Consider the following 25669-nt stretch of genomic DNA (forward strand, 5'->3'; position numbering starts at 1 on the left):
TAGTAATGCATGTGTATAGTCATTCACCTTGGAGGAATCAGCCTTTTAACAACTGCTATGAATTTGAGAAAGACTAGTCAAAATTTGAAAACTTTCTTTTACATACAGGTATGAAGGCCATATATAAAGAACTGCTTCCCTTTCTCACACTTCTTAGACTGACAAAAAGAGAAGAGTTTCAGTTAATGCAGCTTAGCTCAGATCTTTCTATCCAGTGTTTACTTTCCTCTTTCATCTCTGAACTGGCTGTCATTGCAGGTGCACATTTTAAAAATGCATTGGCTTTCATAAAAATGCACACCTGAACTGCAACCATTGCCCTCTGCATCAATGTGCCCTCTGTGATTCAAAATCTGGAACACAAGCAGAGCTATTTTCAATTGCTTAAAACACAGACTGCTTTGTGTCTGGACTCCTTCCACCTTGTACTGAGGTGGTTACTTTAAATGTTCTTCTTGTCACCTATATTGTAGAAAATATTTGAAAATATTCAAAGAAAAATACAGTACTTCAATTGTGCAGGGGAGCCCAAACAATTATGAGGTCTATATTGCTTAGTACTAATTGCTACAGACTGTTAGTGTTTGCGACCTAATGCTTAAAAATCTTAGTGCCTTCTTCCACTCATAATATCTTTCATCATTGTGGCCCTGACCTTTTTACTGTTTCTTCCCAACATTTTTTCTGATCCATCCTACAGGACATAAGAAAGACTTAAAAGCCAAGAAAGTAAGTGCAATGCCCATGTTCTTGTAAGTGCAAAACCAGGAAACAAGAACAAATTTCATGAGACATCAGAAAACAAAAAAAGATTGAAGCTTCTCTTTGAACTATAATAACATTTCACAACAGAAATAGATTTCTAATTCTTTTGCTAATAAATGTTTGTTTTAGGCCAAAACATAAGTGATCTTGCCTCTCAGTTTTATTGGTAATACAGCTGTTTTGGAACAATTAAAAACTACATAAAAGTTTAATGTGCTGCAGGCTGTTATACTGATTACATCATGGAAATAGTAAAGAAAGTAATAAAATCCTAGTATTCAGAAATTATATTGATGCTAGTTTGCCACACATGTTAACTACTGGGGAAATTATCAGAGTGAGAAAAAATTTTTAAGCAGTAAAGACTTTTTGCCAAAAAAGATAGTAGCATTTTGTAAATCTTTTACCTTTTTATTTAAAAAAAAATAGTTGGACACATCCTTAATTCTTAAGGGGTTGTAACACACTTGTTAACATGGTTATTATGTTATCCAGTGTTTTTCTTTTTGGAAAAAAAATAGGTGCAGGAACTCAAAACTTTTTATTTATTTATTTATTTATTTATTTATTTATTTATTTATTTATTTATTTATTTATAAACCATTTTATATATATATATACACACACACACACATCCATCCCGTGTGAGCTCCCTGATAGCAAAAGCACTCCTGCCACAGCTGGAGTGAAACACCCCATTTTTTTTAGGTGGGGAGGTGCTCCATTGGGCTATAGGAAACTCTCTCCATTGGGCTATAGGAAAGCCTATACAGTAGTTAAAGTGTTCAGAACAAATATATAAGGTCTTCAGCCCAGCTGGTGGCCATCAGTGCCTCAAGTGTTAGTTTCAAACACTTTGAGCCTAAGAGCTCCGGTGGCTCAATGGCTAAACTGCAGGTCTGTGTAGCCAGAGGCTTGGGGTTCAAATCCCTATGAGGAATAATTTTTTTTAGGTGGGAAGGTGCTCCATAGCTGCAAGATATAAAGGTTGGTTGCTAGTTGCCAAAAGGGGGGCCAGTTGAGGCTGCAAAACTCCTCAAAGTTCAGTCCCAGGCAGGCTCTTTTTTGACCTTTTTTTTTTTTTTTTTTTAAGTTCCAGTTAGGACTTAACCCACTGTTAAGCTCCTGGAGTGAGCCCCCTGCTGGAGGCTGTGGGTTAAGTCCTACCTGGGACTTAAAAAAAAAAGTTCAAAAAAGAACCTGCCTGGGACTGAACTTTGAGGAGTTTTGCAGCCTCAACTAGCCCCCCTTTTGGCAACTAGCAACCAACCTTTATATTTTGCAGCTATGGAGCACCTTCCCACCTAAAAAAAATTATTCCTCACTGGGATTTGAACCCCTAGCCTCTGGTTCCACAGACCTGGAGTTTAGCCATTGAGCCACCAGAGCTCTTAAGCTCAAAGTGTTTGGAACTAATACTTGAGGCACTGATAGCCACCAGCTGGGCTGAAGACCTTATATATTAGTTCTGAACACTTTAGCAATAGGCTTTCCTATAGCCCAATGGAGAGAGTGCTGGGCTGTGGAGCACACGGTTGGAGGTTCGAATCCCTCCCTAGCCAGCAGTGCGGAGCGGGGTGGTGCAGGCAGGGGAAAAAAGGTGGAGGCAAGGAGGAGGGAAAAAAGGGGGGGCAGTACAGGCGGGGGGGAAAAGGTGGGGGCAGAGAGGAGGGGGGAAAAAGGTGCCAGAATGCCGTTCTGGTGCGTTCCATTACAAAAAAAGCCCTGATGTTATCTGTCTATAGAGGAGTCAGCTATACTACTATGAAATCAGATGGGCCCCCTTATGTAAGGATCTGGTATCTGCAGTTTCACTTAACAGTTGATAAACAGATCCAGGGGAACCCCGCGTAGAGGCAGTCATGGGCTTTTCTGCGCCTGGGGCCACCTCTGCCTTTACCACCACCCCACCCCTGACCCGGAAGTAATTACAGTGACATCATTGTCACCACAACTGCTTCCATGCTCTGCCTCCTCTGTTCCCCCTTTGACAAAAAAGGGGGAATGAAGGAGGCAGCCCAGGCTCTGATGGAGCCTTTTGCACCACTCCTGAGTGGCACGAAAGACTCTATCAGAGTGTTTTGGGGCCGCTGGAAGCAGTGCCCAGGATAGGTGATTGCCACTTCCAGGAGGTGGGCAGCATTCTCCTCCTGGGCACTGCTTCCAGTGACCCCAAAACACTCTGATGGAGCTGGAAAAGCAGCATGCGTCTCCTCTGAAATAGGAGTAGGCACCCGCCGCTTCCCACCACCCTGAGAACCGCCCCCTCCCCTTTCATTAAAAGGAAGGGAAGGAGGCCTCAGATGCAGCCCGAATCATTTTAGTCTAATATTTTACTTTGCTAACAAATGTACTTAGTCAGTGAACCTCTGTTAACTGGGTGAAGAGGCACCTCTTAAAGTGGTGTCATATTTAGGAGAGGGAGAGCAACTTTTCTCTTCACTCCAGTAAGGTGTCTTTTCCAGTTGCTGGAACAGTGGTTATTGCTGGTGACACTTCTGAATCTTTTTAAAACTGTGAGCCCTTTACAGTTAGGGAACCATTTATTTGTTTAGCAATTTAAACTGCTTTCTGAACTAATTTTTGTTAAAAAGTGATTTTTGATGAAAAGTGAAAAGCCAGACTTTTCTCCACCTGAATCCTCCGGAGGGCTTTTTGAAGCCCACAGATGCCGTGTGCAATCTCTGCAGGCTTCAGAATGGCTGAAAAGACCCCAAAAATGCTACCTCTGGTCTGAGGCTCCAGTCACCTCCAGAGAGCACTACTTCCAGTTTCCAGCTCTGGTCGCCTCCTGAGGGTGCTACTTCTGAAACACTACTTTCAGCTTTTAGAAATGGGTTATGTCAGAATGCCAGATGCAAGGGAGGGCACCAGGATGCAGGTCTCTTGTTATCTGGTGTGCTCCCTGGGGCATTTGGTGGGCTGCTGTGAGATACAGGAAGCTGGACTAGATGGGTCTATGGCCTGATCCAGTGGGGCTGTTCTTATGTACTTCCAGTTTCTGGTTCCAGTTGCCTCTGAAGGGCTTTCTGAAGCTCTCCGGAGGTGACTGGAGCTCTTCGGAGGGTTGTAGGGGCCAAAAAGTGCAGATTTGCTTATCTGCATTTTTTGGCATCTGCAGAGGGTCCAAGAACAGATCCCTTGCAGATACCAAGGCCCCACTTGCAAATATTCTTATAAAATAATTTCACTTTAGTGTGTATGCATATAATCATTTCTGAAATGTTATTCTTGAATATATTAATATGCTTACCTCTCTCAGTACTGGGTCTGTTATTGAATTGAGATTCACTGCTCCTTCGTAGGTTAAATAGTAGAATACATTTAGGGATCTGACAGCCTCAGGCCCTTGCTGTTTGTAGCCAAAAATCAGATCGATCCATTGGTGAAGTTGGCAAGAAACAAACTCACTCTCCAATGCCTGCAACATAATACAATGTCATTAATATTATTCCTGAAAAATACATCCTGATGGCAATTTTATTAAAATAAACTTTGAAGGCTACAAAGAAGAGATAATTGACTTAGGCCCAAATTCTAACCAACCAAATCCTAACCAACTTTCCAACACTGGCACAGCTGTGCCAATAGAACATAAGAGAATGCCAGATACAAGGGAGAGCACTAGGATGCAGGTCTCTTGTTGTCTTGTGTGCTCCCTGAGGCATTTGGTGGGCCACTGTGAGATACAGGAAGCTGGACTAGATGAGCCTATGGCCTGATCCAGTGGGGCTGTTCTTATGCCCTTATGTTGGTGCTGGAAAGTGGGTTAGGATTGCACCCTTAAAGAGTAAATATTTCACAAACTGTTGCCCATAGCTTGGATTATTGATTAAAACCTGAATGCAACACCCAAGAAGGGTCCTGTTGGATCTTGCCAAAGCCCATGTAGTCCAGCATCCTGTTTCCTACAGAGACCTACCAGTTAACTCTAGGAAGCCCACAAGTATTAGACAAGGTATACTTCTCTCTCACCACTGCATTCCTGCAACTAGTATTCAGAGGCATACTGTTGCTGAATCTGGAGGCAGCACACAGTCATAACTTGACATAACACAGTCAAAACAAGTTAGTATATCTTTAAATGTTCAGGTCTGAATCAAGCCTGATTCAAACCTCTGGCTGCGAAAACGAAAGTAAAATTATTCCAGCCCGGGCTCTACAAAATTTTCTTTGACCATGGGTAGCAGATAGATGCCTTAGCTATGCCACCGACGGGGGGGGGGGGAGGCAGCAGAGCAAGTGGGTGGTGAGCTGCTGGGGGGGAGGAAGTAGTTTCCTCCCAATTTTCACTTTTTAAAAAGCCTGGGCATGATGTCACTTCTGGTTGAAACATCACTTCTGGGGCAACTTTTTGAGCTTGCCCCCAGGCTACACAATTATTAGCTACGACACTGCTCTATCCATCCTCTTCAAACTATGTATAGTTATATAGTTCTCAATTATGTCCCCCTGTTAGCTGCCTTTTTCCCCCAAGCTAAATAGTCCCAGAATTTGTAGCTTCTCTTTCTAAGAAAGGCTTTGGTTGTTCATCTTTTGCAACTCATACCACTAACTCAGGTTAAACAAAGGTGTCGCATACTGCTATCTCACAGAGTTATAAATATGGATGGAACTTTCTATTGAAAGGAGAAATGTTGGTGTGCAAGATCTTTTGGATAAATTTATACAACCACACATACTACAAGTGCAATTAATCAGTTCTTATATACTTTGCAATTTAGAAATACAATAAAATTACCCACAAAAATATTAAACATTTGTCAGTATTGTGGTATCGTTTGTGGAACATTTGTCAGTATTTGTGGTATCCTGAAGTGGTCTTCTGCAAGTGGAAGAAGTTCCATTTATGTAAGGAGAAATGACAATATTCACCAGCTTTGCCTTCCCTTTGCAGCTCTCTGGGCTTCCTGAATAAGTTCTCTTGGGGGTTCCAGACCTCATAGGAACAATTTTTCAGGTGCTACAGGAGATTATAGAAGGATACCTCCCCTTGTACAAACAAGGCTCCTTTGGCTCCCAGAATACCACTTTAAGATGTACTTTTGGGACTTTTTAAAAATCATATTCTGAACACTATTGAAATATAAAGACTACAACAATTTGAGGCAGACCCTTTTTACAAAATGGTATAGTCTTACTGCTTTAATAAGTGCAGAAGAAACAATACAATGTAGCAGGACATTTTTATAACTTACAGAAATTAAGCCTGATTTCCTTTTCAAGGAAATGCCTCATCTGAACTGGGCGAATTTACTCTAAACCCTTGAGAAACTACTCTTCGATGTGCATACTCAAATGATGGGTTAGTTTCATTAACTGATGCCTGAAGAAACATTTAAATTGACACATAAAAACAGCAATTGTCTTAATTTGTGTGGTGCACACCACACAAAAGCCCTAAATATGTTCAAATTAGAGCAAGCTGCTTGATTGTCACTGCAATCTCATGTCATGTTAATGCATGACAAACATTAAACCATACACTTAAATGGCAATTTATATCATTTAAATGTTTACTGCCTGAGCAACTCATCACTCATTTAAATGTGATTTTCTGACAGCTAATTTCAGTTAATTTTCCTCTATTCACTTAATTAGAACTTTCAATCAAGAAAAAACCTATCCATATCTTCATATCATTTTTTTCATTTAGAAGCCCAGGCAGTCCATTGCTAGAAACATTCTTTATAATGGTTGGATGACTAGACAGTATATCAAGACATTCTTCTATGTGCCACCAAAAAATGACCATATGGAAAAATCTTCCAGTATAAACACCTACAAGGAAAGCTACCCTTATGTATGTACACAATGCTCTGGTTGGTATTTAAATTAAAAAAAAAAAAACTTCATAAACATGCACACAATTAAAACTATAAAAAATAACCAATCCAATTAAATATTAATGATTTCAAAATTGTTTAATAAGCTAAAAACTGTGAGAATTCTCCTGAGTGTCCCTACAGTATACGTTTGAGAATACAAAAGACAAAAAGACTCAGCAACTGACATGTTTTTTTCCCCAAATTTTCTTGCTTTTCCTCCCAGAAACATTAAGCACTAGATATTTAATTTATCATAAATTTATCAAACAAAGAGAAAGGGAAAGAAGGAAAACTATTTTCATATGCCCAAAAGGCATAGCACACATGGTTTGTTCTAACTTAAAATTCTTAAGAGATTTATCAACTGAAATATACATTTATGTTATTAGAGTAAACTGCATAAAACCAAAGAGTACCAAGAACTATTGCAATATTGTTCTGCAATCATCTAAAATCATGTGCCATACACATTTAGTAAATCCTCAAGAGAACAGAAAAACAATGCTTGAAATTCATGCAAAAAAGTTTGAGTAAGCTTTGGTAAATTCAATTAACTGAATTTGCTTTAATTTTATTGTTCACCTAAAAGTGTATTTTTCAGCAAAATATACTAACAGCAAAATCCTTTGTGTGCTCAGAAGTAACTGCCATTGTTCAACAGGACTTAATACCAGCTATGCCTGTATAAAATTGCAGCCTAAATATATAATTTAATATATTCATGCTAATTAAATATAATTATTATATAATTAATAATCATGTAGCCATAAAATTTTTTTTCTTTTTCTTTGCAACAAGGTTTTCCAACATATTTGCCACTGGGTATATAGTTAATTTCCAGCAGGTGAATATTATTGCTAAACAAGGTGAGCAGATGGAACAGCAATATTCAGTAATACAAAAAAGGTTTTCTTTTAAAAAAATAAATAAATTCAAATTTTTTAAAAAATGTTCAAATCTTTTATAGATTTAAGCTAACTGTTAGGAATACATAAGAAATTAACTATAGTAGAAGCAGAATATAGAAGCTTTGTGCATAAACAAGAACATTCTCTAAAAGAAACTCAAGCCAAGTACGCACAAGAGGTGTCATAATGTAATGCAGGTAATATAAATCCAGTTAGATATTGGACACTGCCTTATAAAATGGATTGGATATTCAACACAAAGTCTATAATAAGAGGTGGGTGAATTTTTTTTTTTTTTGCAGATTTGTGTTTTCCAAAGTTAAAAGTGCAGAAAGCGGTGTTAGATGTTTTTATTCCAAGTGTGCGTTTTTATAAATCATAATTATAATTTATAATTGACTTAAATTACAGCATCTTGCCTTAAACGTGTACTAGGTAGGTGATATAGGTGGTATAGTATCAGTAGATGCAGCCACATTCATACAGAGGTGTTAGAGAATATAAAGAGGTGTTAGAGAAAGGTTTTTTCGACAGATTTTGGGTTTTTTGTTTTTACAAAAGTAAGAAATGCAGAAAGTGGCGTTATATGTTTTTATTTCGTTATCACCAAAAAAACTACCTACATCTATAATGCTCTCATATATTAATATCTTAGATTTAGCAAGCTCCCTCCATACCAAGCTACATGGTTTAGTTTGTTTTCCACTCTCAAAAATCTTCAGTTCACCAATAATAAAAAAAAAACTATAGAAACCTAAACATTTAGGACAACTCAAAGCTTCTGAGACAGACAGAGCTCATTAAAGCTACAGTTAAATACGGTGTGCAACTAGGGGATACTAACTTCCTTCCCCTTGCTGCTCTTAAACCCTATCCAATCAATTGTTAGTGCTCCCACAGCAGACAGGATACATCATTTATACCCTGTGTGTGCTCTGAGAAAATTTTGTAAAAAATAAAATCCACTAAAACATCCAACACAGTACAATAATATTCAGCTGTATTGAGTTATTGTAAAATAAATCAGGGATTAATGCCCAATTGTTAAGGATCAAATAAGACCACGAGAGGACTGCCATGGAAAGCTACACTCAAATTGTCAATTCAGTCCAGTGGGACTCATATTAGCTTTGACAAACTGTCTTGGGGCTGATATCTATTTTTTTAATGAGCTCTATTAGACCAAGACTAAAACACTTGAGATATGCTAAAAAGTACAATATACAGATGTCAAACACAAACACCTATTAGCAACTTTCATTTATCCATTCACAAGGCTGAAATGCTCCAGTATCATCAACATATTGAGCCTGAGATGCCAGCAAAGGAAAATGCCAAACTGGTCATAAATATTTTTAACATGCAATACAATTTGATGAGGCACTCTTGAAGTTTCACCTTCAAATATAGGAAAATAGAGTGCTGTATTTTTTTTTTAAATAGTCTTAATCTTCTGTTCTGAGTAGAACTAACTAGGCTATACAGGACGGTTGAAATGTGATCATGTTAGATAACAAAAAGTTTGAAAAAACTGTGTGCTTTGCTTGAAATTAAGACTTTACTTAATTTGTACTTTAATAACATCAAGATATTTTTTCTCATTTTTTCTCTCTTCATGCACATTTCTCTCTTTCACGGATGTACCATCACACATTTTAACTTGGCTTAGATAATAGGTTTGACAGACTAATCACAGTGAAAAGGACTACTCTTGATTAAAAACAAACATTTGGACTAGAGCCAAAAGTATTTTTAAAATAATGAAAATACCAAGATACATTGCTATGGAATTTTATGTGAGCAAAGGCATTAATAATAGGGGTGGATTAATGAAACAGGTTTCATTCTCACTTAACTTACCCCTCAAATGAATGAAACAAGCAGAAATCAAACACAAACATATTCCATTAAAATTCAATTATTATTAGTTGTTCTATATATAAATAAAGGTATTTAGTGCAATTCACACCCTGGCAATTTTATAAGACAGACATAGCAACAGAAAGATGAAACTGTTTCTGTGATCCTAGAGAAGCCATTTCACAACATATAAATTATTGTTGTCTTGTAAACTAATAGTAATATGAGGAAAAAGTAATCATATACAAAATATAAATCTTTTAAAAGTTCAATTAAAAAACTCTGACTAAGGGGAAAAAACTAGGAACTAGTTTTAAGACTGAAAATACTGTAATCCACTTTCACTTAAAAAATACACTCACCTTCTTTTAAAGGCTGCTCAACCACCACATGATAATATGAGCAACAAACACAATTTAAAAAATCAAGCAGTCTGTTATGTTTGCATGTGCTGGATTTCAAACACTAGCAGTAATGTTTCCTTAACACTGATGTATGACCTTTCTAATTTACAATGATGAAGACTGTTTTTTTCAGGCTAATTAGAACCGTTTCAAATTTTCCTGTTAAATACATGATAAAAAGTCCTTTCAACTTAAAAAAAAAATTATGGAGTTTCCACATCAGCTTTCTTCCAATCAAAATATGCTTTGAATTAAATGATTTTGATTGAATATGTGGATCACATTCCCTTCTAAGATTTAAAGTCTAAAAAGGAAAAGTTTAGTCTGTTCAAACAAAGCAAGAACAGCCACTTTGCAGAAAGCTATTCAGGTTTAAGAAGACTGACAAATTGTTTGTGTGCACCATTAGGTCTAGTCTCTTCAATAGTTACCAGATTTCCTCTTGTCCTAATAAGAAATTAACTCTTAAAATGCTGGCCTTGCATTCAAAATCTAGGGGTAAACCACTCGAGAGAATATTACAACATAGAAAAACAAATAGTAAAAAACACTGCTATCCTAATAGTTAATATTAAACAACTGATGTGTCCCACAACATCAGCGGCATTTGATGTTTCTTTTGTCTTGTTTACTTTTTAAATTCATTTCCAACATATGCAATTCAGAGGATAGTTACCTAACCATCCATACTTTATCACAGAGTTTTGGTGCTCTTTTCACAAATACAGGAACTTTGAGACTACATTTGGAAATGCAGTGTATGTTTATTCATATACTCCCTATCCAGTTGAAATTAGTAATCTGTTCAGTTGCTTGTTTCATTCCTGAAAGTCCAAGGGAGAAAGAATTGCAAAAGAGGCAGCCATAAGAACATGAACACTATGAAATATTTGGCTTGTGCACTGTGTAGAAAGACAAGTACAGGCTTATATAATACTTGGACTGCAATCTTATACACACTTACTTGGGAGTAAGCCCCACTGAATGATACTTCTGAGTAGGCACACATTGGATTGCAAGAGAAGTACCTGGTTCAAGGCTGCAACCCTAAACAGACTGACGAGGGAGAGTCCAATCCTGGGCTCGGTGCCGTGGCATCGTGCTGCTGCACACTCACTGCCAGGCTACCGTCCATGCTAGTCCAGTGCCGGGCCAGTGCCAGCACTCACTCACAGCCTCACCGCCAGGCTACCGCCCATGCTAGCCCAGTGACAGGTTAGTACAGGGTGGGCGCCCAGCCTCCACTGCTCGGTGGTCTCATGGACCGCTGAGCTGTGGCACGGTAAGCAGGGGAGGGGGGGCAGGGAGGAGGTTTGCCAGGGAGGCGGGGGAGGGGGGCGAGTGGGAGGCATGCTGGGGGGGAGGGAGAGCGGCAGGTTCGTGGAGCTCTGCTCCACTGGATCCAAGGTGTTCATGTGGGCTCGGCGCCCTACATAAACACCTTTACTTTACAGCCGACCTTTCGGTTGGTGGTAAAGTGAGTAGCCCCATTGCGGGACTGCTTACCTGACCCGGGAGAAGGGGACAAAAGTCCCCTTCTCCTGAGGTGCTGCCTGCGGTGCCGCCTGCGTTCTCAGTGCACAGAGGCTGGGCGCCCTGGGCAGCTCAGGATTGGGCTGGGAGTAATCACTTTTGCTTGAATAATTGCAAAAGGATCAGTATAAAGAAGATGCAGTCTTCACATTTTACCTTACTTGCCATATAAAACACTAAGAAAAGCCAATCCTTCATGGTAGCAGAACAGCATGCTGACTTGTAAACAGGGGCAAAAATACCACAAAATGTATATCATGAATGTGAAACCCTATGCAGGTGAAACCTACCATCAACTCTAGAGGTTTATTTATACATATGCCCTGGGGCTGTACTAGCCTTGCTTCCCCTCCAAAGCAGCCAAGCATCTATGAGCACACACTGGAAGCAGTTCTTTTTTTTCTAAAAGATTACACTTGATTTCTAACAATAGTGTAAAACGCAGAAGCAAAACATACAGTACAAATGGGGATGTGGGCTAGCTACGCTAACAAGAGCTTCCAACAAACTTTTGACTGTCAGTCTGTCTCTATGGCAGCAGTTCCCAATCTTTCCCACCCTGTGACCACCTTGTCTAGGCGATGATCCAAGTGGTGCTGGGGGAGGCCTGGGAGGCCTCTTCTGATTGGCAACCCACTCTGCAGGCCTCTGCAAGCCTCCAAATGGCCTGTAAAAGCCTTAGAAAGCTACTTCTGGTTTTCAGAGACAAAAAGCTACTTCTAGTTTTCAGAAGGTTGGAGGGGTGAATTCTTACCTTGCTCAGCAGACAGCAGAGATGTGAATCTGCAGTGTCAACTTCTGGCACCCAGCATTGAATACAGGTGTGCACCGCTTAACAACAGGGATACATTCTCCAATCCCTGTTGTTATGCAATTTGGTTATTAAGTGAACATTCAGTCCAATCTATTGCCTTTGTTGTGTAAACAAACAGTCCTACCAGACATTAGTTGGCTGCACAGGCTACTAGAGGTAGATTTCCTCTTCTTTGCCTTAAGAGTCTCCTTGTTGGGTAAACCGACACTCCACTGCACGGTATAGGAGATGTGATTGCCTCATTAAGAGCATCTTTATTGTGCTTTGACCACCGTCATATATGCGGTCCATTGTTAAGTGAACAGTTGTTAAATGGTGCATGCCTGTATTTCTACAATGCTCTAGGTACAGCATAAATCCAGGATATTTCAGGGTAAAATGGCAGTGTGGGCCACTATACTTTTAAGGCAGCTGCCATTTTTAACAAGAAAGCACAAATTAATATGTGTACTGAAATTTTTAAAAAAGGGCATGTGCATGAAACATCACTTCCGGTTTAGGATTTGGAAGGCCCTCAAACGTCGCTGCAGATTTTTAAAAAAAACAACCAGAAGTGATGTTTAAAGGCCTTCCAAGGCATCTGAGGGTCGGAGAGGTCAGCGCATGGCCTCCGTGACCCTCAGAAGATCCTCTGTATGTGACTAGACCGTAGCTCCAGTCATGTTCAAAGGCGGCAGGGAGTGGCCTTGGAACTCCGTAGGTCACCCAAAGAGGTTCTGCAGGTCGTATGTTTGAAAAACCTGGCCTAAATAATGCTGGACTCCGTAGACTCCTTATTCAGTATAGGCTAGACTCCTTATTCAGTACAGGGCAGATTTACATATTCATATGATGGTGGTAGCAGCAATATGTTTCTGGGGTAGCATCCAGGCTAATGCTTCAATGAACAAAAGCTCCCTTTGGGAATGGAAGAAGCTATGCTAGCACATAGGTCCCTTTGGTTTGCTTAAGGACCCTCTGTATGAATGAAACACTTCTGTTCACTGAGACAGCTTGCATTCATAGAAGGGGTACTCTGGATGCTCACCACAGTAATTTTCCCTAGATGTGCAAAGCACTTCAGGCACATTATTCTCAGTAATTCCTACAAATAAGCAGGGAAGAGCAGCGGGTGGGGAGGCAGGTGAGGCAGAATCTCCCCACCGGAGTCCTTTGAAAAGCACCACTGCAATGTGAGGTCCCAAGCGCCCTACAGGTAGACCACAGCTGCGATACAAGGACATCTGCAAGAGGGATCTGAAGGCCTTAGGGATGGACCTCAACAAGTGGGAAACCCTGGCCTCTGAGCGGTCCGCTTGGAGGCAGGCTGTGCAGCATGGCCTTTCCCAGTTTGAAGAGACACTTTGCCAGCAGTCTGAGGCAAAGAAGGAAGGCCCATAGCCAGGGAGACAGACCAGGGACAGACTGCACTTGCTCCCGATGTGGAAGGGATTGTCACTCCCGGATTGGCCTTTTCAGCCACACTAGATGCTGTGCCAGAACCACCTTTCAGAGCGCGATACCATAGTCTTTCGAGACTGAAGGCTGCCAATACAATATACAGTTTTTATGTATACTTAAATACATTTATCTAACAGCTACACATATTCTTATGATATTCTTGGGCATACACACATACATGAATTAATTACAGCTGTGCTGCACTGTACAATTTGTAAGATATGCTGTAACACAGCTGTAAATAAATAAAATTTATGTATGTCCAGGAATATGATATCACATATTATAGAGACAGGGAAATATATTTGTTTAATGTACTTAATCCCATCTTCTCTTGAAATTTTAATTGGTTTGCATCATTATGAACTATGATCAAAGGGTTATGGAAAACCTGTATTCAGTGCTACTCACTGTGATCGCATTACAAAGTTAATTTCACATTTAAGTCACATATTTGTGAATAAATATATTTGCTATATATTAAGGGTCTATACAAAAAATTATCTAAAAGTTTATCTAGCAGTGTTGTACATAACTATTTTTAAAATATTTTTTATGATATAATATACTGATGGTAATTCAGACACCAACTTTGAAATAATTATTGTTGATTTGATAGTAAATCAACTGTCTCAAAACTGCAGTCCGCTGTGTGCCCAGATAACCAGTCCAGGCATAGCCTGGCAATGGAGAAGTCTTACTGTTCTGCACCACCGTCTCCACTTTTCGCAGCCTATCTTTGTTGCAATTTGCACCAGGCAGCTGCTTCTGCTGCCTATTGCCCCAGCAGGCTCTGTGACCCAAATTCATGGAGAGACTGATCTATGAAATGCAATCAGCAAGAGACTAGGGTGGCAGTGTTGTACTTACCACTGATGTCATCATTTCATAGTGAGTACCTTACATTTCATAGAGTAGACCATTGGGCCATGGTAGTACATAGAATAGGAAGCTGGTTTCTTCTAAGGAAGCCCTTTGGTCCACTTAGTATAGTCTACACTGAGTGGTAACAGTTCCCCAGGGTTACACAAAAGGGTCGATCTGCCCAAACCTGGGGCCTTCTAAATGCAGAGAATGTGCTCTTCTAGTGAGCTATGGTCCCATTCCAGCGAGACCCAGAAGATGTCAAGAACTAAGCCTGGATTTGCCATGTACTGATTCAGATGTATTTGTAAGGTTAATCATATCCCTTAAGAACATCTACTAACCTCTCTCTGGAGTCTCATTATCCTACCCAATCCTCTAGATCAGTGGTTCTCAAACTGTTTGTCCAGGATGCACCAAGACCCAATTTTTGATGCTTTGTAAATCTGACAGGGCAAATTAGGCTACAGGCATAAAGGATTAAACAAGCTGCTGCTTGGGGGGGGGGGCGGGGGGGAAACACTGCTGCCCAATCACTATTATAACCACACCCATTGGCATTTATAAATCAGGCAGCAGCCCCTAGGCCTCTAAAAAAATTGAAAACCATTGCTCTAGATACAAGGTCAAAATCAACAGCACAACAGCTAAATCAGTAACATTGTGAAGTTACATAATGGTTCAATTCAAAGCCTGCATTCTTTCCAGGAATAACTATGCAAACATATAATGGTTAGGGTTCTAGGGGGCCAGAGGCCAGGTTATAGACCAGACCAAACAAATGACCCATTGTTCTGCTGCATTTTGCTAATCTTTAATCTAAATTTTTCTGCATGAATATTAGAATAGAATTGGCATATATAACAAACAAATCTGCAGACTATATACATTAGGTCAGCCAGAAAGTAAATCAGCTTCTCAGTTATGCACCTCAGTAAGCTGATACAGAAAGGTTGCCACCATATCAGTTATTTCAGCAGAAGAGTCAGTTAAAAGATAACATATTTTTGCCACATCAGTAAATCCTCCTCTTAGATGGAGTCCAGATGTCTTTGATGGATCTCAAGTGCAGAAGGGGCAGTAAAGAATAGAGTGGACAATGGTCTCAATATATCCCTGCCCGCAAAGGCAGCGCCTGTCAGTATAAGCTATCTTATGAAATTTTCCAAATAAGACAGTGGACAGGAGGACATTAAATCGAGCAAGAGAAAAAGCTCTTCTTTTCTGATAGCAGAGCAGTGAATACAGATACAAGGCTACTCGACCATAAATTATAGGGATCTCCAAGCATAACAGGAAGTGTGCTCTATCTGCTGCATTGCGAAGATCCTGCCTTTCAATGTCAAGAAGGGTATGTCTGATACACTGAAATGCCTCTCGATATGAAAGCAAACCTAAGGATTCAAAGAACAATCCAACAGAGTTGATTTTCTTTTCCAGAATAGCTAAAACAAGGGGCTGATTAGGTTCAAGGCACATCATATAGAGCAGGGGTGCCCAAACCCTGACATGGGGGCCACTTGCGGCCCTTGAGGACTCCCAGTCCGGCCCACAGGGAGCCCTCAGTTTCCAATGAGACTCTGGCCCTCCAGAGACTTGCTGGAGCCTGTGCCGGCCTGGCGCAACTGCTCTCAGGGATGAGGGCAACTGTTCGATTTCTTGCATGAACTGTGGGACAAGGGCTCCCTCCTCTGCTTGTTGTTTCATGTCTGTGATGCTGCAGCAGCAGTGAAGGAAAGGCTGGCCTTGCTTTGTGCAAGGCCTTTTATAGGCCTTGAGCTATTGCAAGACCTTCATTCATTCATATAAGTTCCATCTCTAATAAATTCATTTGTGTAAATTTATGTAAATTTATTCAAATTTGAAATGTAAATTAATTTTTTTTCCTGGCCCCTGACACAGTGTCAGAGAGATGATGTGGCCCTCCTACCAAAAAGTTTGGACACCCCTGATATAGAGTAAGCTATGGGTGTCATAGTTGTAGTATAGGTGCAACTAATATTTAACAGACATCAACCAGCACTGACTGGCCTGTTTTTAAACATAGGGCTGCATAAGCTACACAGTTCGGAGATCCAGGATTGCTTGCAGACATTTACCCTGGACATTTCCAGGGTATTATTTAAAGCCCCAATCCAAAGAGGAATTCCATAAAATAATTGGTGAATCACCTTGGCATTAAAGGTTTTCAAAGTTGCTGGAATGTAACGGTTACCTCTCACAAAGAAAAAGCAAGCGATGGATTGAGCAGTAACGTTAGCTACATTAACTGCCATTTTCCAGGGAATAGCCCAGAAAGAATTATAATGTAAATTTAAATCAATGTATTTAACCTGTTTTACTTGCTCTAATTTATGGCCACTAAGTAGCCAGGTGTATGGCTTCCAAGTTCTAGAAAACACAAGTATTTTAGATATATGAATATTAAACAAATTAACTTAGAACAAATGATTTCAATAAGTAAGGAGGGTGGCTGTACTGTTCGCTAAATGTTGGTAAGTTATTTGACAAGTCTCTATCCTAAGAACTATTTTCTAATAGAAAAAGTGTAAAGAAATCAGCATTAGTTATTTGATTTTCTCTGTAAACCGCTTTGTGAACTTTTTGTTGAAAAGTGGAATATAAATACTCTTAACAACAACAATATGAACCAAGCTGGGTGATACCAGCATGGATTTAATGTTTTCCTTAGCAAACCAAGAGACAGCTAAATAACATCACCTTCTGTTTCTGTGTCCTGATGTGAATGAACCGCAAGCAGCAAAGCAAGAGTTAATTGGAACTAAAGAGGGAGGGAGGAGTGTTGTCTGGGGAGAAGGCTAACACAGAGTTAATCAGGGATCACATCCAGAGCCAGGCATGGATAAGCCTCACTAATGAGGCTCAAGTACCCTGCAGTGGCTTTCAAACTGAACTGGCTTCAAACGATGCCACCCCATGACAGAATGCAGCTAGCCATACCAACAGAGTGATTAGAATAAATGACTGCAGTAATTAACTTTGATTTGAAGCCACCTGACTGGAAAGAGAGGCTAGGAGCTGTTTAGCTGAACTCTTCCTCTTAGAAAGGGGAAGCTTTCCTTTACTCTCCTGTTTGTGTGTGTTAGGAGAGCTCTTTCTTTCCAATAGGTATTGGGTAGCACTAATGAAAAGCAGCTTTCATTCAAGGGTCTCCTTATTCATTTTTGAAAGAAGGAAAGAAGAAAAGCTTCAAAGGGAAACTAATTTACTTCACCCCAATCACCTTTGGCAAGTTTAGAGTTTGCATTGCCATTGTTTTTGCTTGCTTGCTTGCTTGCTTGCTCTCTCTCTCTCTCTCTCACACACACACACACACACACACACACACACACACACAGTTCTACAAAAATTCTTTATAATAGCACAGGCCTACAAAACTGGGGGTCAGAAAAGTTTTTCCCAAACTTCATGGTGGTTTGATATGAATTTGGGGCACAGATTCCAAAAAAGGCATGTTTTGCCCTATCACATCTAGTTTTGGAGATATAGTATAGCCTCATTAGTGAATGGTTCAAGCAGCTTCCTCATGAGGAAGCCATGGTGCAGGCTTCCTCATGAGGAAGCTGCTTGAACCATTAACTAAAGAGGCTATGCCATGTCTCCGAAACTAGATGTGATAGGGCAAAACGATGCCATTTTTGGAATCAGCACCCCAAATATACCCAGGAACTGGTGTAACATTTAAGGAAGCAAAATGTATGTTGGCCTGTGTTATCAGATCCTGGAATTTTTTTTTAACCTACAAATTAAGCTTAGTTTTACAAATATTTATCAAGTCATTAATGTTGAGTACCCCTTATCCGGAATTCCGAAATACATAATATTCCAAAATACAGAACTTTTTTGAGTGCTAACTTGGTTTGTTTAAATTTTTTTGCCTAAAGAAATAAAATCATAAACTGTGTTTCATGCACAAACCTTGTTTCATGCACAAAATTGTTAAAAATACTGTATAAAATTACCTTCAGGCTATGTGCATAATGGGTATATGAATCATAAATCAATTAATAAATGAATTCAAAATGAATTTGAATTTAAACTTAGGCACCATCCTCAAGATCTTTCATTATGTATACGCAAGTATTCTGAAATATGGAAAAATCCAAAACACTTCTGGTACCAAGCAATTCAGATAAGAGATGCCCAACCTGTACTCCTTTTTCACTTCTCAGAGAGACACTAACTTTTCTGGCATTGTTTAAAGGAGCTTAGATATGTAATTTTGGGCACAGTCCTAACCAGGTCTACTCAGAAGTAAGTCCTATTTTGTTCAATGGGGAAAATACTCTCCTGGGCTTACTCTCAGGAAAGTGTGGTTAGGATTGCAGCCTTTGGAAGTTAGATTTAGTACTGCCCACTGCCCTGGGGACACACACTCAAAGACTTAAGCCATCTGATTACTACTTCTTGTTTTACAAGTAATTAATGCTCATTGTATCAGCATTGTCCTATACCTGCTGACTAAGTGCCACAAAGTTTTGCCACATGCATCTATAGAATAGTAGCCAAAGCAATTCACCAAACATTTATGCTAAGATACTGATTTATTTGACAGCTTTATACCTTCAAGGCACAGTATAATTAAGTGTTTTGACAGTTACACAAAATTGTATAAATTTCAAAGCTATTTAAATGGCAAGTATATCTAAAATTAAAAAGAAAAATGTTCCTGAATTAGTCTGCTTTCCAAAAATGTCTTTTGCAAACAGTTAAGAAACAGATTTACAACTATTTTCTCAAATAGGTATGAAATGTCTCACTGTGGTTTCATCTGTGATATAATTTATTCTCCTGCTCCTGTGCCAAATTTTACTATGCTACAAGTTGAGTTGTATATTTTTAAAGAGCCCCTAGCAAAATTAGATCACAGTTGTACTCAAATAACAGAAGTCAAAACTGAGTAGGAAAAGTTTTATTCTATTTCTGTTCCAACTGCTTTCCAAAATAAAGTAAATAATTATGAAGATGTGTTGGTCGTCTCTATAATGTAGATTCCTGATGGGAACTTAAGTCTGTGATGACTTGTATGGTCTAGGCCAGTCTATGGTTTAATTGGGAATCTCTTCTGAAAGAGAAGGTGGATGCTAATGGAGAGTTGACTGACAAGAGTATGGAAGTACAGAATGGACAGCCTATGCCTTCACTGAACATTGAAAGCCAACCATGGACAGGAGACAAATGGAAAAGGCAAACTAAGGTTGTTTCAAAGAGACATAACTAAAATTAACACTGTAAAACAAATGGGCTCAAACCAAAGCGAATCCATTTACGGGCAATTTTTCTTCAGTTCGGGTCATTATGATACTACAACTTAAAATGCACTGTTTAATGAATGTATAATTATATAGCCGTTGTTTAAACACTGAAGCCTTTAAGCAAATACACTAAAACATTAAGATTTAGTTCTGTAACATAGATGAAGTGCCTTACTGCTTTGAGGGAAGCTGTAATCCAACTAAAGGTAACAATGAACAGTTGTTTATAAGACTATTGAAATGTTTGGGAGCTAGTTCACATTCTCATGCTGTGTTTATGTTTCCATTTATCATCCATCTCCTTAAGCAGAAGGCTGAAAAGGAAGAGCAGCCCAAGAACAAAATCTTGTTTAAACTACACATGAAGATGTCAGGTAGCATAACAAATTGAGCCAATGTCAGAATGCTATGTATATATCTAAAAACATTATAGTATTACATCGGGTTTTTTTTTCCTGATCCCCCTTTTCCCTTTTCCCAGCTTCTGAAATGTCACATTAGTTTGTAATTTTCTGAGCCCTAGAGGCAGCCAGCTTTACACTAGACCACAGCAACAGAATTCCTATCACAATGCTAAAACGTTCAAAATATTTTAAATATGTAATTTGTATTCAGTGACTATTACTCATATAATCAGATATGCTGTATATCTGAACTTTGTTTAATATAGACTGTTTATTAAGGGTATGCCTTTAAGTACGAATGTATGACAAACAAAATTCTGCACGGATCAAGCATTATATTCTGCAAAAGGAGAATTATTTATATATATATTTTTTTTTTATTTACTGGTTTTTTTGTTTTATTTATTTATTTATTTAAGGAGAGATAGAGCATCAGTATTCCATTGGCACTCCATTCCAAATCCCCAGATAACCTCTCCCAGCAGTTTTATGTAGCTGTTAAATAGCATGGCATCAAGATTTGAGTCCTGCAGTGCACACACCTCAAGGGCCACCTCAATAAGCATCCCCCAGCACCACAAGTACATTTTAATATAAAATTGCATACATGTAAACCTACAAGTAAACAAACAAAATGTGTAGATTACCTCTGAAAAGTAAATACAGGCCAAACCTTCTTATACATGGATTTTTTTATACACGGATTTGACTCAGCATGAATGGCCACTGCAGATGAGAAGGAATGTGCTGATCCCTGGAGAAGGGGAAAAAATGCATCCCTTTAAAATCACAGTCTGAAAAACTGCTTTTCTCACTGTTGTAGAGAGACAGTAATGCAAGTGATCATTTCATTCTTTAGCTGAACCAGACAAAGGCAGGAGGTCCTTTGCATTTCTAATTGCTGACTGCCTCTCTACAACAGTAAGAAAAGCTGTTTTTAAACCCCAATTGTAAAGGGACACACTTTTTAATGTTTTTTAACAGCTTTTATTTAACACATTTTATGGTATCAGCAGGGAATCCCAGAATCAACCCCCTGCGGATGCTGAGAAAAGATCTTATTCCATTAGGAGCAATGGAAGGGCATTAAACCTGGAAGTGGGTCTTTAAATCTATTTCTCCACTGTTTTTTTATCTACTGATTTTTTAAATCCACTAGGGGTAATGAAACCCAGGAATAACCCATTACCCACTAGGGGTAATGAACCCCAGTGAATAACTTGGAACAACCTGTAGCTACAAAATCACTTGTTTTCATGTGAATTCAGAAGAAAATTAAAACCGCTGCTGTTCTCTATAAAACATACAATGTAATGATAAGTGTCCATTGCAATGTGTTGTGCATATTTGACAAGACGAGAGCAGATTATCCTAGAATGGCAGGGTCCTTAGGAATGAGACCCAATTGGGAGCAATTGCTCCAGTTGGGTTAAGGTCAGCCCTGGTTGTGGAACCAAAGAGCTTCTAAGGATTTTAACAGATCCTGAAATGGAAAGAAAAACATCTTGTGGATGGAAAAAAGCAACCAGCACAAAAGAGTTTTTGGGAACCAAAATATGAGGCTGTCAACTGACACAAGTGGGGTTCAGATATCATGTCATCCACAATTGCCTCAAACATGGGATGAAGGCACTGAGTTTTTATGTAGAAACATGCATCCTTGAAGAATACATTGAGTTTTGCTCTTCAGCCAAGGCAGCAGAATCTCTTTTTTTGGTTTTACTGAATGGAATATGAAGAGGTGCTTTGGTATAAACCAACAAGGTAGCTGTCACTTCTACCTGCTATTGAATTAGTAGTACAAAGTCAGCCAGCACTGAGGGCATGCTTCTTGTCAGTGGGGTAAAAGAATGCATCAAGATAGTGTGGGAAGCATGCCATGAAGAAGAACATGAGTGTCTCCTCTTTGTTTTGTTAACTTTCTGTACACACTGATGGGAATATTCAGTGATGCTGTGAAAAAAGGAATGTAACAATGTCAGCTTAACAGAACTGCACAGTGTTGTGGAAGGCCTCCATATAAAACTGAAGACAGTATAAATTCTATTGAAAGATGAGCCCAAGTCACGCTGAGCAACATTTCTCCTTTGAATAAAACATGCAAAAAGCAAGAATGCAAAACATTTATATGAATGCCTGGATAAACTATACAATTTCATGTACAGTAAAATGGCAGTGCTTTCACACAACAATGATATGAAATGGTTGGATTGTCAGACTCTTAGGCTGAAATCCTATATGCACTTTCTTGACAGTAAATACTATTGATCACATTGGGACTTGCTTCCGAGTAAGTAGTTAGTAAACTTGTACAGGACTGAGCAGTTACTGAAGTACCCCACAATGTGATTGACACTTACAAGCCTCATGATGACTTCTGTGTTTCAAAGCAATCAATAGATTGTTTCACTGACAGAATGCAGAAGAGATTGGAAGAGGCTTTTGGACAAACACCAGAGACTGGTGATAGCTAAATGTTTAAACTGGTCTCTTTTGCACTCACCATTCCTGTAACTGATGCCTATTTTGAGATTTTTCAGTTTAATGGCACAACAGTGGAGCAAGAACAGAAACAGTTTCTGTATGATAGTAGAAGGAAGCCCTCCTTCTCTGAGCTGACAAGGAAAATATATTGAGTCCTATGGAATGTGAAACAGCCACAGGTGTTTCACACAGTACGAGTTTCACACTTGCGAGTAAACACACAGGTGTGTCTTGTGAGTAATAGGCAAACGTGCCTTGTCTTCTATCAAAGGCCAGGCAAAGGGGAATGCAAGGCCACCAGAATGGTCATGATCTGATGAATGTGGAGCTCAACAAATGCTCCACTAGGCGCACCCCACCATAGTAAAAAGGATAAAAACAGAGGCTTAAGCAGCTGATAAGATGAAACTTTTTTTTCTAAATTCTCAAGATGTTCTGTCCTGATAGAGTGTCATTTTAAAAAATAGGTCCTGGTACGAAAAAGTTTGGGAATCACCACTTTAGAGCTAAATTATGTAGTGGAAAACCATGGTGCCTAATTATGTCTGACCTTATTATACAAGAAATTATACTCTAGCTAGCTAAAATACAACTTGGTAGTAAATATTAAAGTTAAGAGAGGCCTATTGGCAAATGTGCCCCATGTCAAGGTAGATAACTTGGAGAAAAACACTGTGTGCTAGAAAGCTAGGAAAAAGTGCTGCTATAGTTTCAGAAAATTACTGCTGGACAAATCCACCACTTCTAGGTTTACAAGTTATATTTCTTCAGATGAGTGCAAACCCAAGGAAGCATGGGACTGTTTGTGTCAAGAAAGAACCTATACCATGTTTTTGAACCAGTTCTAAGAAGAGATTAAATGCATTTAAAAATACATTTATTTTAGATCTGAAAAAGAAAACTAACTACGCTTTCATTTTTCTTCCCACCCAGAAGTAATGCTTGGAATGTAACACTCAGATTTTGGACAGCATTTCACCATGCTTGCTACTGTTCATGTGTGTACTTAATGCAAACCATTTCATGGAATGAATATATCATTGTACTTTTGTCAGAAATGAAGTGTTATTTTTGGAATAATCATTGCTAACAACACTGAAGTTGAGATGTGCACTTTGTGGCTTTTTATGAATTTTGGTTTCACTTATGTCATATAAAAATGCTAAAAAGCGGCATTACCAGCTTTAGTGCAAACATTTTAAGCAGTTCAGCACAAAGTTTACATCCAAATAAAGTCCACTAAGATCATCAAGTAACAACCCAGCTGTATTCGTTCATGTAATGTTTCACACATGGAAACCAAGATGCAAGATTACCTCATTTATGGTAACACTCATAAACTACACAGTACACAGTAAACATGTCTACCAAGCAAATTAAAATATCACTGGGTTATGTAGCAGCTGAAGTTATCCAGAACCTGTTTATAATCCAATAGAAACAGATATTTGTCTTTAATTTTAAAAATGGGGAAAATCAAATTCCTTTACTGCATTACAGGTCACTTGCCCCAGTTTTCTGTTTCACAACAAAAGACAGGCACCCTTAGGTTTTCAAAAGGATACATTGTAAACAGTTCTAATGTAACTGAATTACAGCTTTAAACCAGAAGTCCATTTATAATTGGCTAGGAAAGGAAATAGTTTTAAATCATTTTCCTGTGCCAATTTAAATCTGTTATAAAAGTTTCACCTGTCCCAGACAACTAAGTTCCTACAATCTTACCATATGAATCAAAACATATATATTGGTTTGATTAGCTTTCAGTCATCTGGTGTGACAACATAATTGATTAGTAAATTTAATGCATAATGTTAATCGTAACAACTATGGGCAATTACAGTGAAGGCATAAAAATATGAAAATGATTTTTCCCCCTTTTTTAACAGAAAAGGAGATTTTGTTATTTGCAGATAAATTCTTCTTCCTTCTGTCTAGCAACTGGGCCTGCATGTTCTCCTGGTAATAGTGTCTTTGAAGCAAAGACATCCTTTAGAATAGTGCTTTTCAAACTATGGGTTGGGACCCACTAGGTGGGTTGTGATCCAATTTCAGGATTCAATTTTATTTTTAATATATTAGACTTGATGCTACCATGGTATATGTATTTGGGGAAATGTTACGGCTCTGTACTTTGAACAGGCTGCTATGTATATGCTTTTAACAATAATAGTCAATGAGACTTACTCCTAGGTAAGTGTGGGTAGGATTGCAGCCAGGGCCTCTGACAGGAATTTCACCAGGGGGTGCAAAGTTCCTTCTGGGTCCCTTTGCTAAGGGGGTGGGGTGAAACAGATGGGGGAGGGTGATGACAGGCAAGCAGAATGGGGGCAGGGAGGGGCAAAATGGGGGGGAGGGTGGAGATAGCTGGATAAGTCTTTGGAGCCCAGGTCTACCCACCCATGTGGCATCAGCAGCAAGATTCAGTAATACAGAAAAGTCTCTCTAAAAACTTTTAAATATAGGAAATCATGACAAAATTAACATCATCATGTTTAACCTTGCATTAGAATGGAAAGTGTCCTGTGCATACCAAAACTTGCTTTTGCAGCAGCTGTAGACTTGCAGCTGTGTCCCTAAGTTCCTATACACTTCATAGTAAGCAGATCCACAAGCCGAAGACCTACTGTAGCAGGCCGGTTTCCTCCCAGATTTGACACTGTGTTAAGGAGTGTAATGTATGCATTCCTCAGCCCAGCATATATGGCTTGCCAGTAGCTGCAGCCAAACACTCATGGTTGTGTCTCCAGCATCCCGTGAGGGCAACAAGTAGATAGGAAAATGTAAGAACCCAGGAAATTCTTGGGCCTCCTCCTTTGGCTCCTGGTCCTGAGTACAAATTACCCCCTTTACCCCCCTCTCCTAGACCCTGATTGCAGCCTAGGATTGTTAAAAAATTTTCTGCTTGATTATGTCACGTCTGGTCATGACATCAGTTCCAGTGGATCCCAACAGATTCTCATTCTAAAAAGTGGGTCCAGGTGCTAAAAGTTTGAGAACCACTGCTCTAGAACAATGGTTCTCAAACATTTTAGCACCGGGATCCACTTTTTAGAATGACAATTTGTCAGGACCCATTGGAAGTGATG

General features: G+C 39.2%; 1 protein-coding gene across 1 annotated transcript in view; it reads right to left on the reverse strand.

The window, feature by feature from the left end:
* LRBA (LPS responsive beige-like anchor protein) overlaps nt 1-25669 on the reverse strand; it is a 542055-nt gene that overhangs the window by 67800 nt on the left and 448586 nt on the right. Inside the window, exon 48 of the mRNA XM_066631587.1 lies at nt 4019-4186. Within this exon, the coding sequence (XP_066487684.1) occupies nt 4019-4186 (168 nt within the window). The remainder of the gene's footprint in view (nt 1-4018; nt 4187-25669) is intronic.

Source organism: Tiliqua scincoides, chromosome 6, assembly GCF_035046505.1.
Source record: "Tiliqua scincoides isolate rTilSci1 chromosome 6, rTilSci1.hap2, whole genome shotgun sequence".
Taxonomy (NCBI): domain Eukaryota; kingdom Metazoa; phylum Chordata; class Lepidosauria; order Squamata; family Scincidae; genus Tiliqua; species Tiliqua scincoides.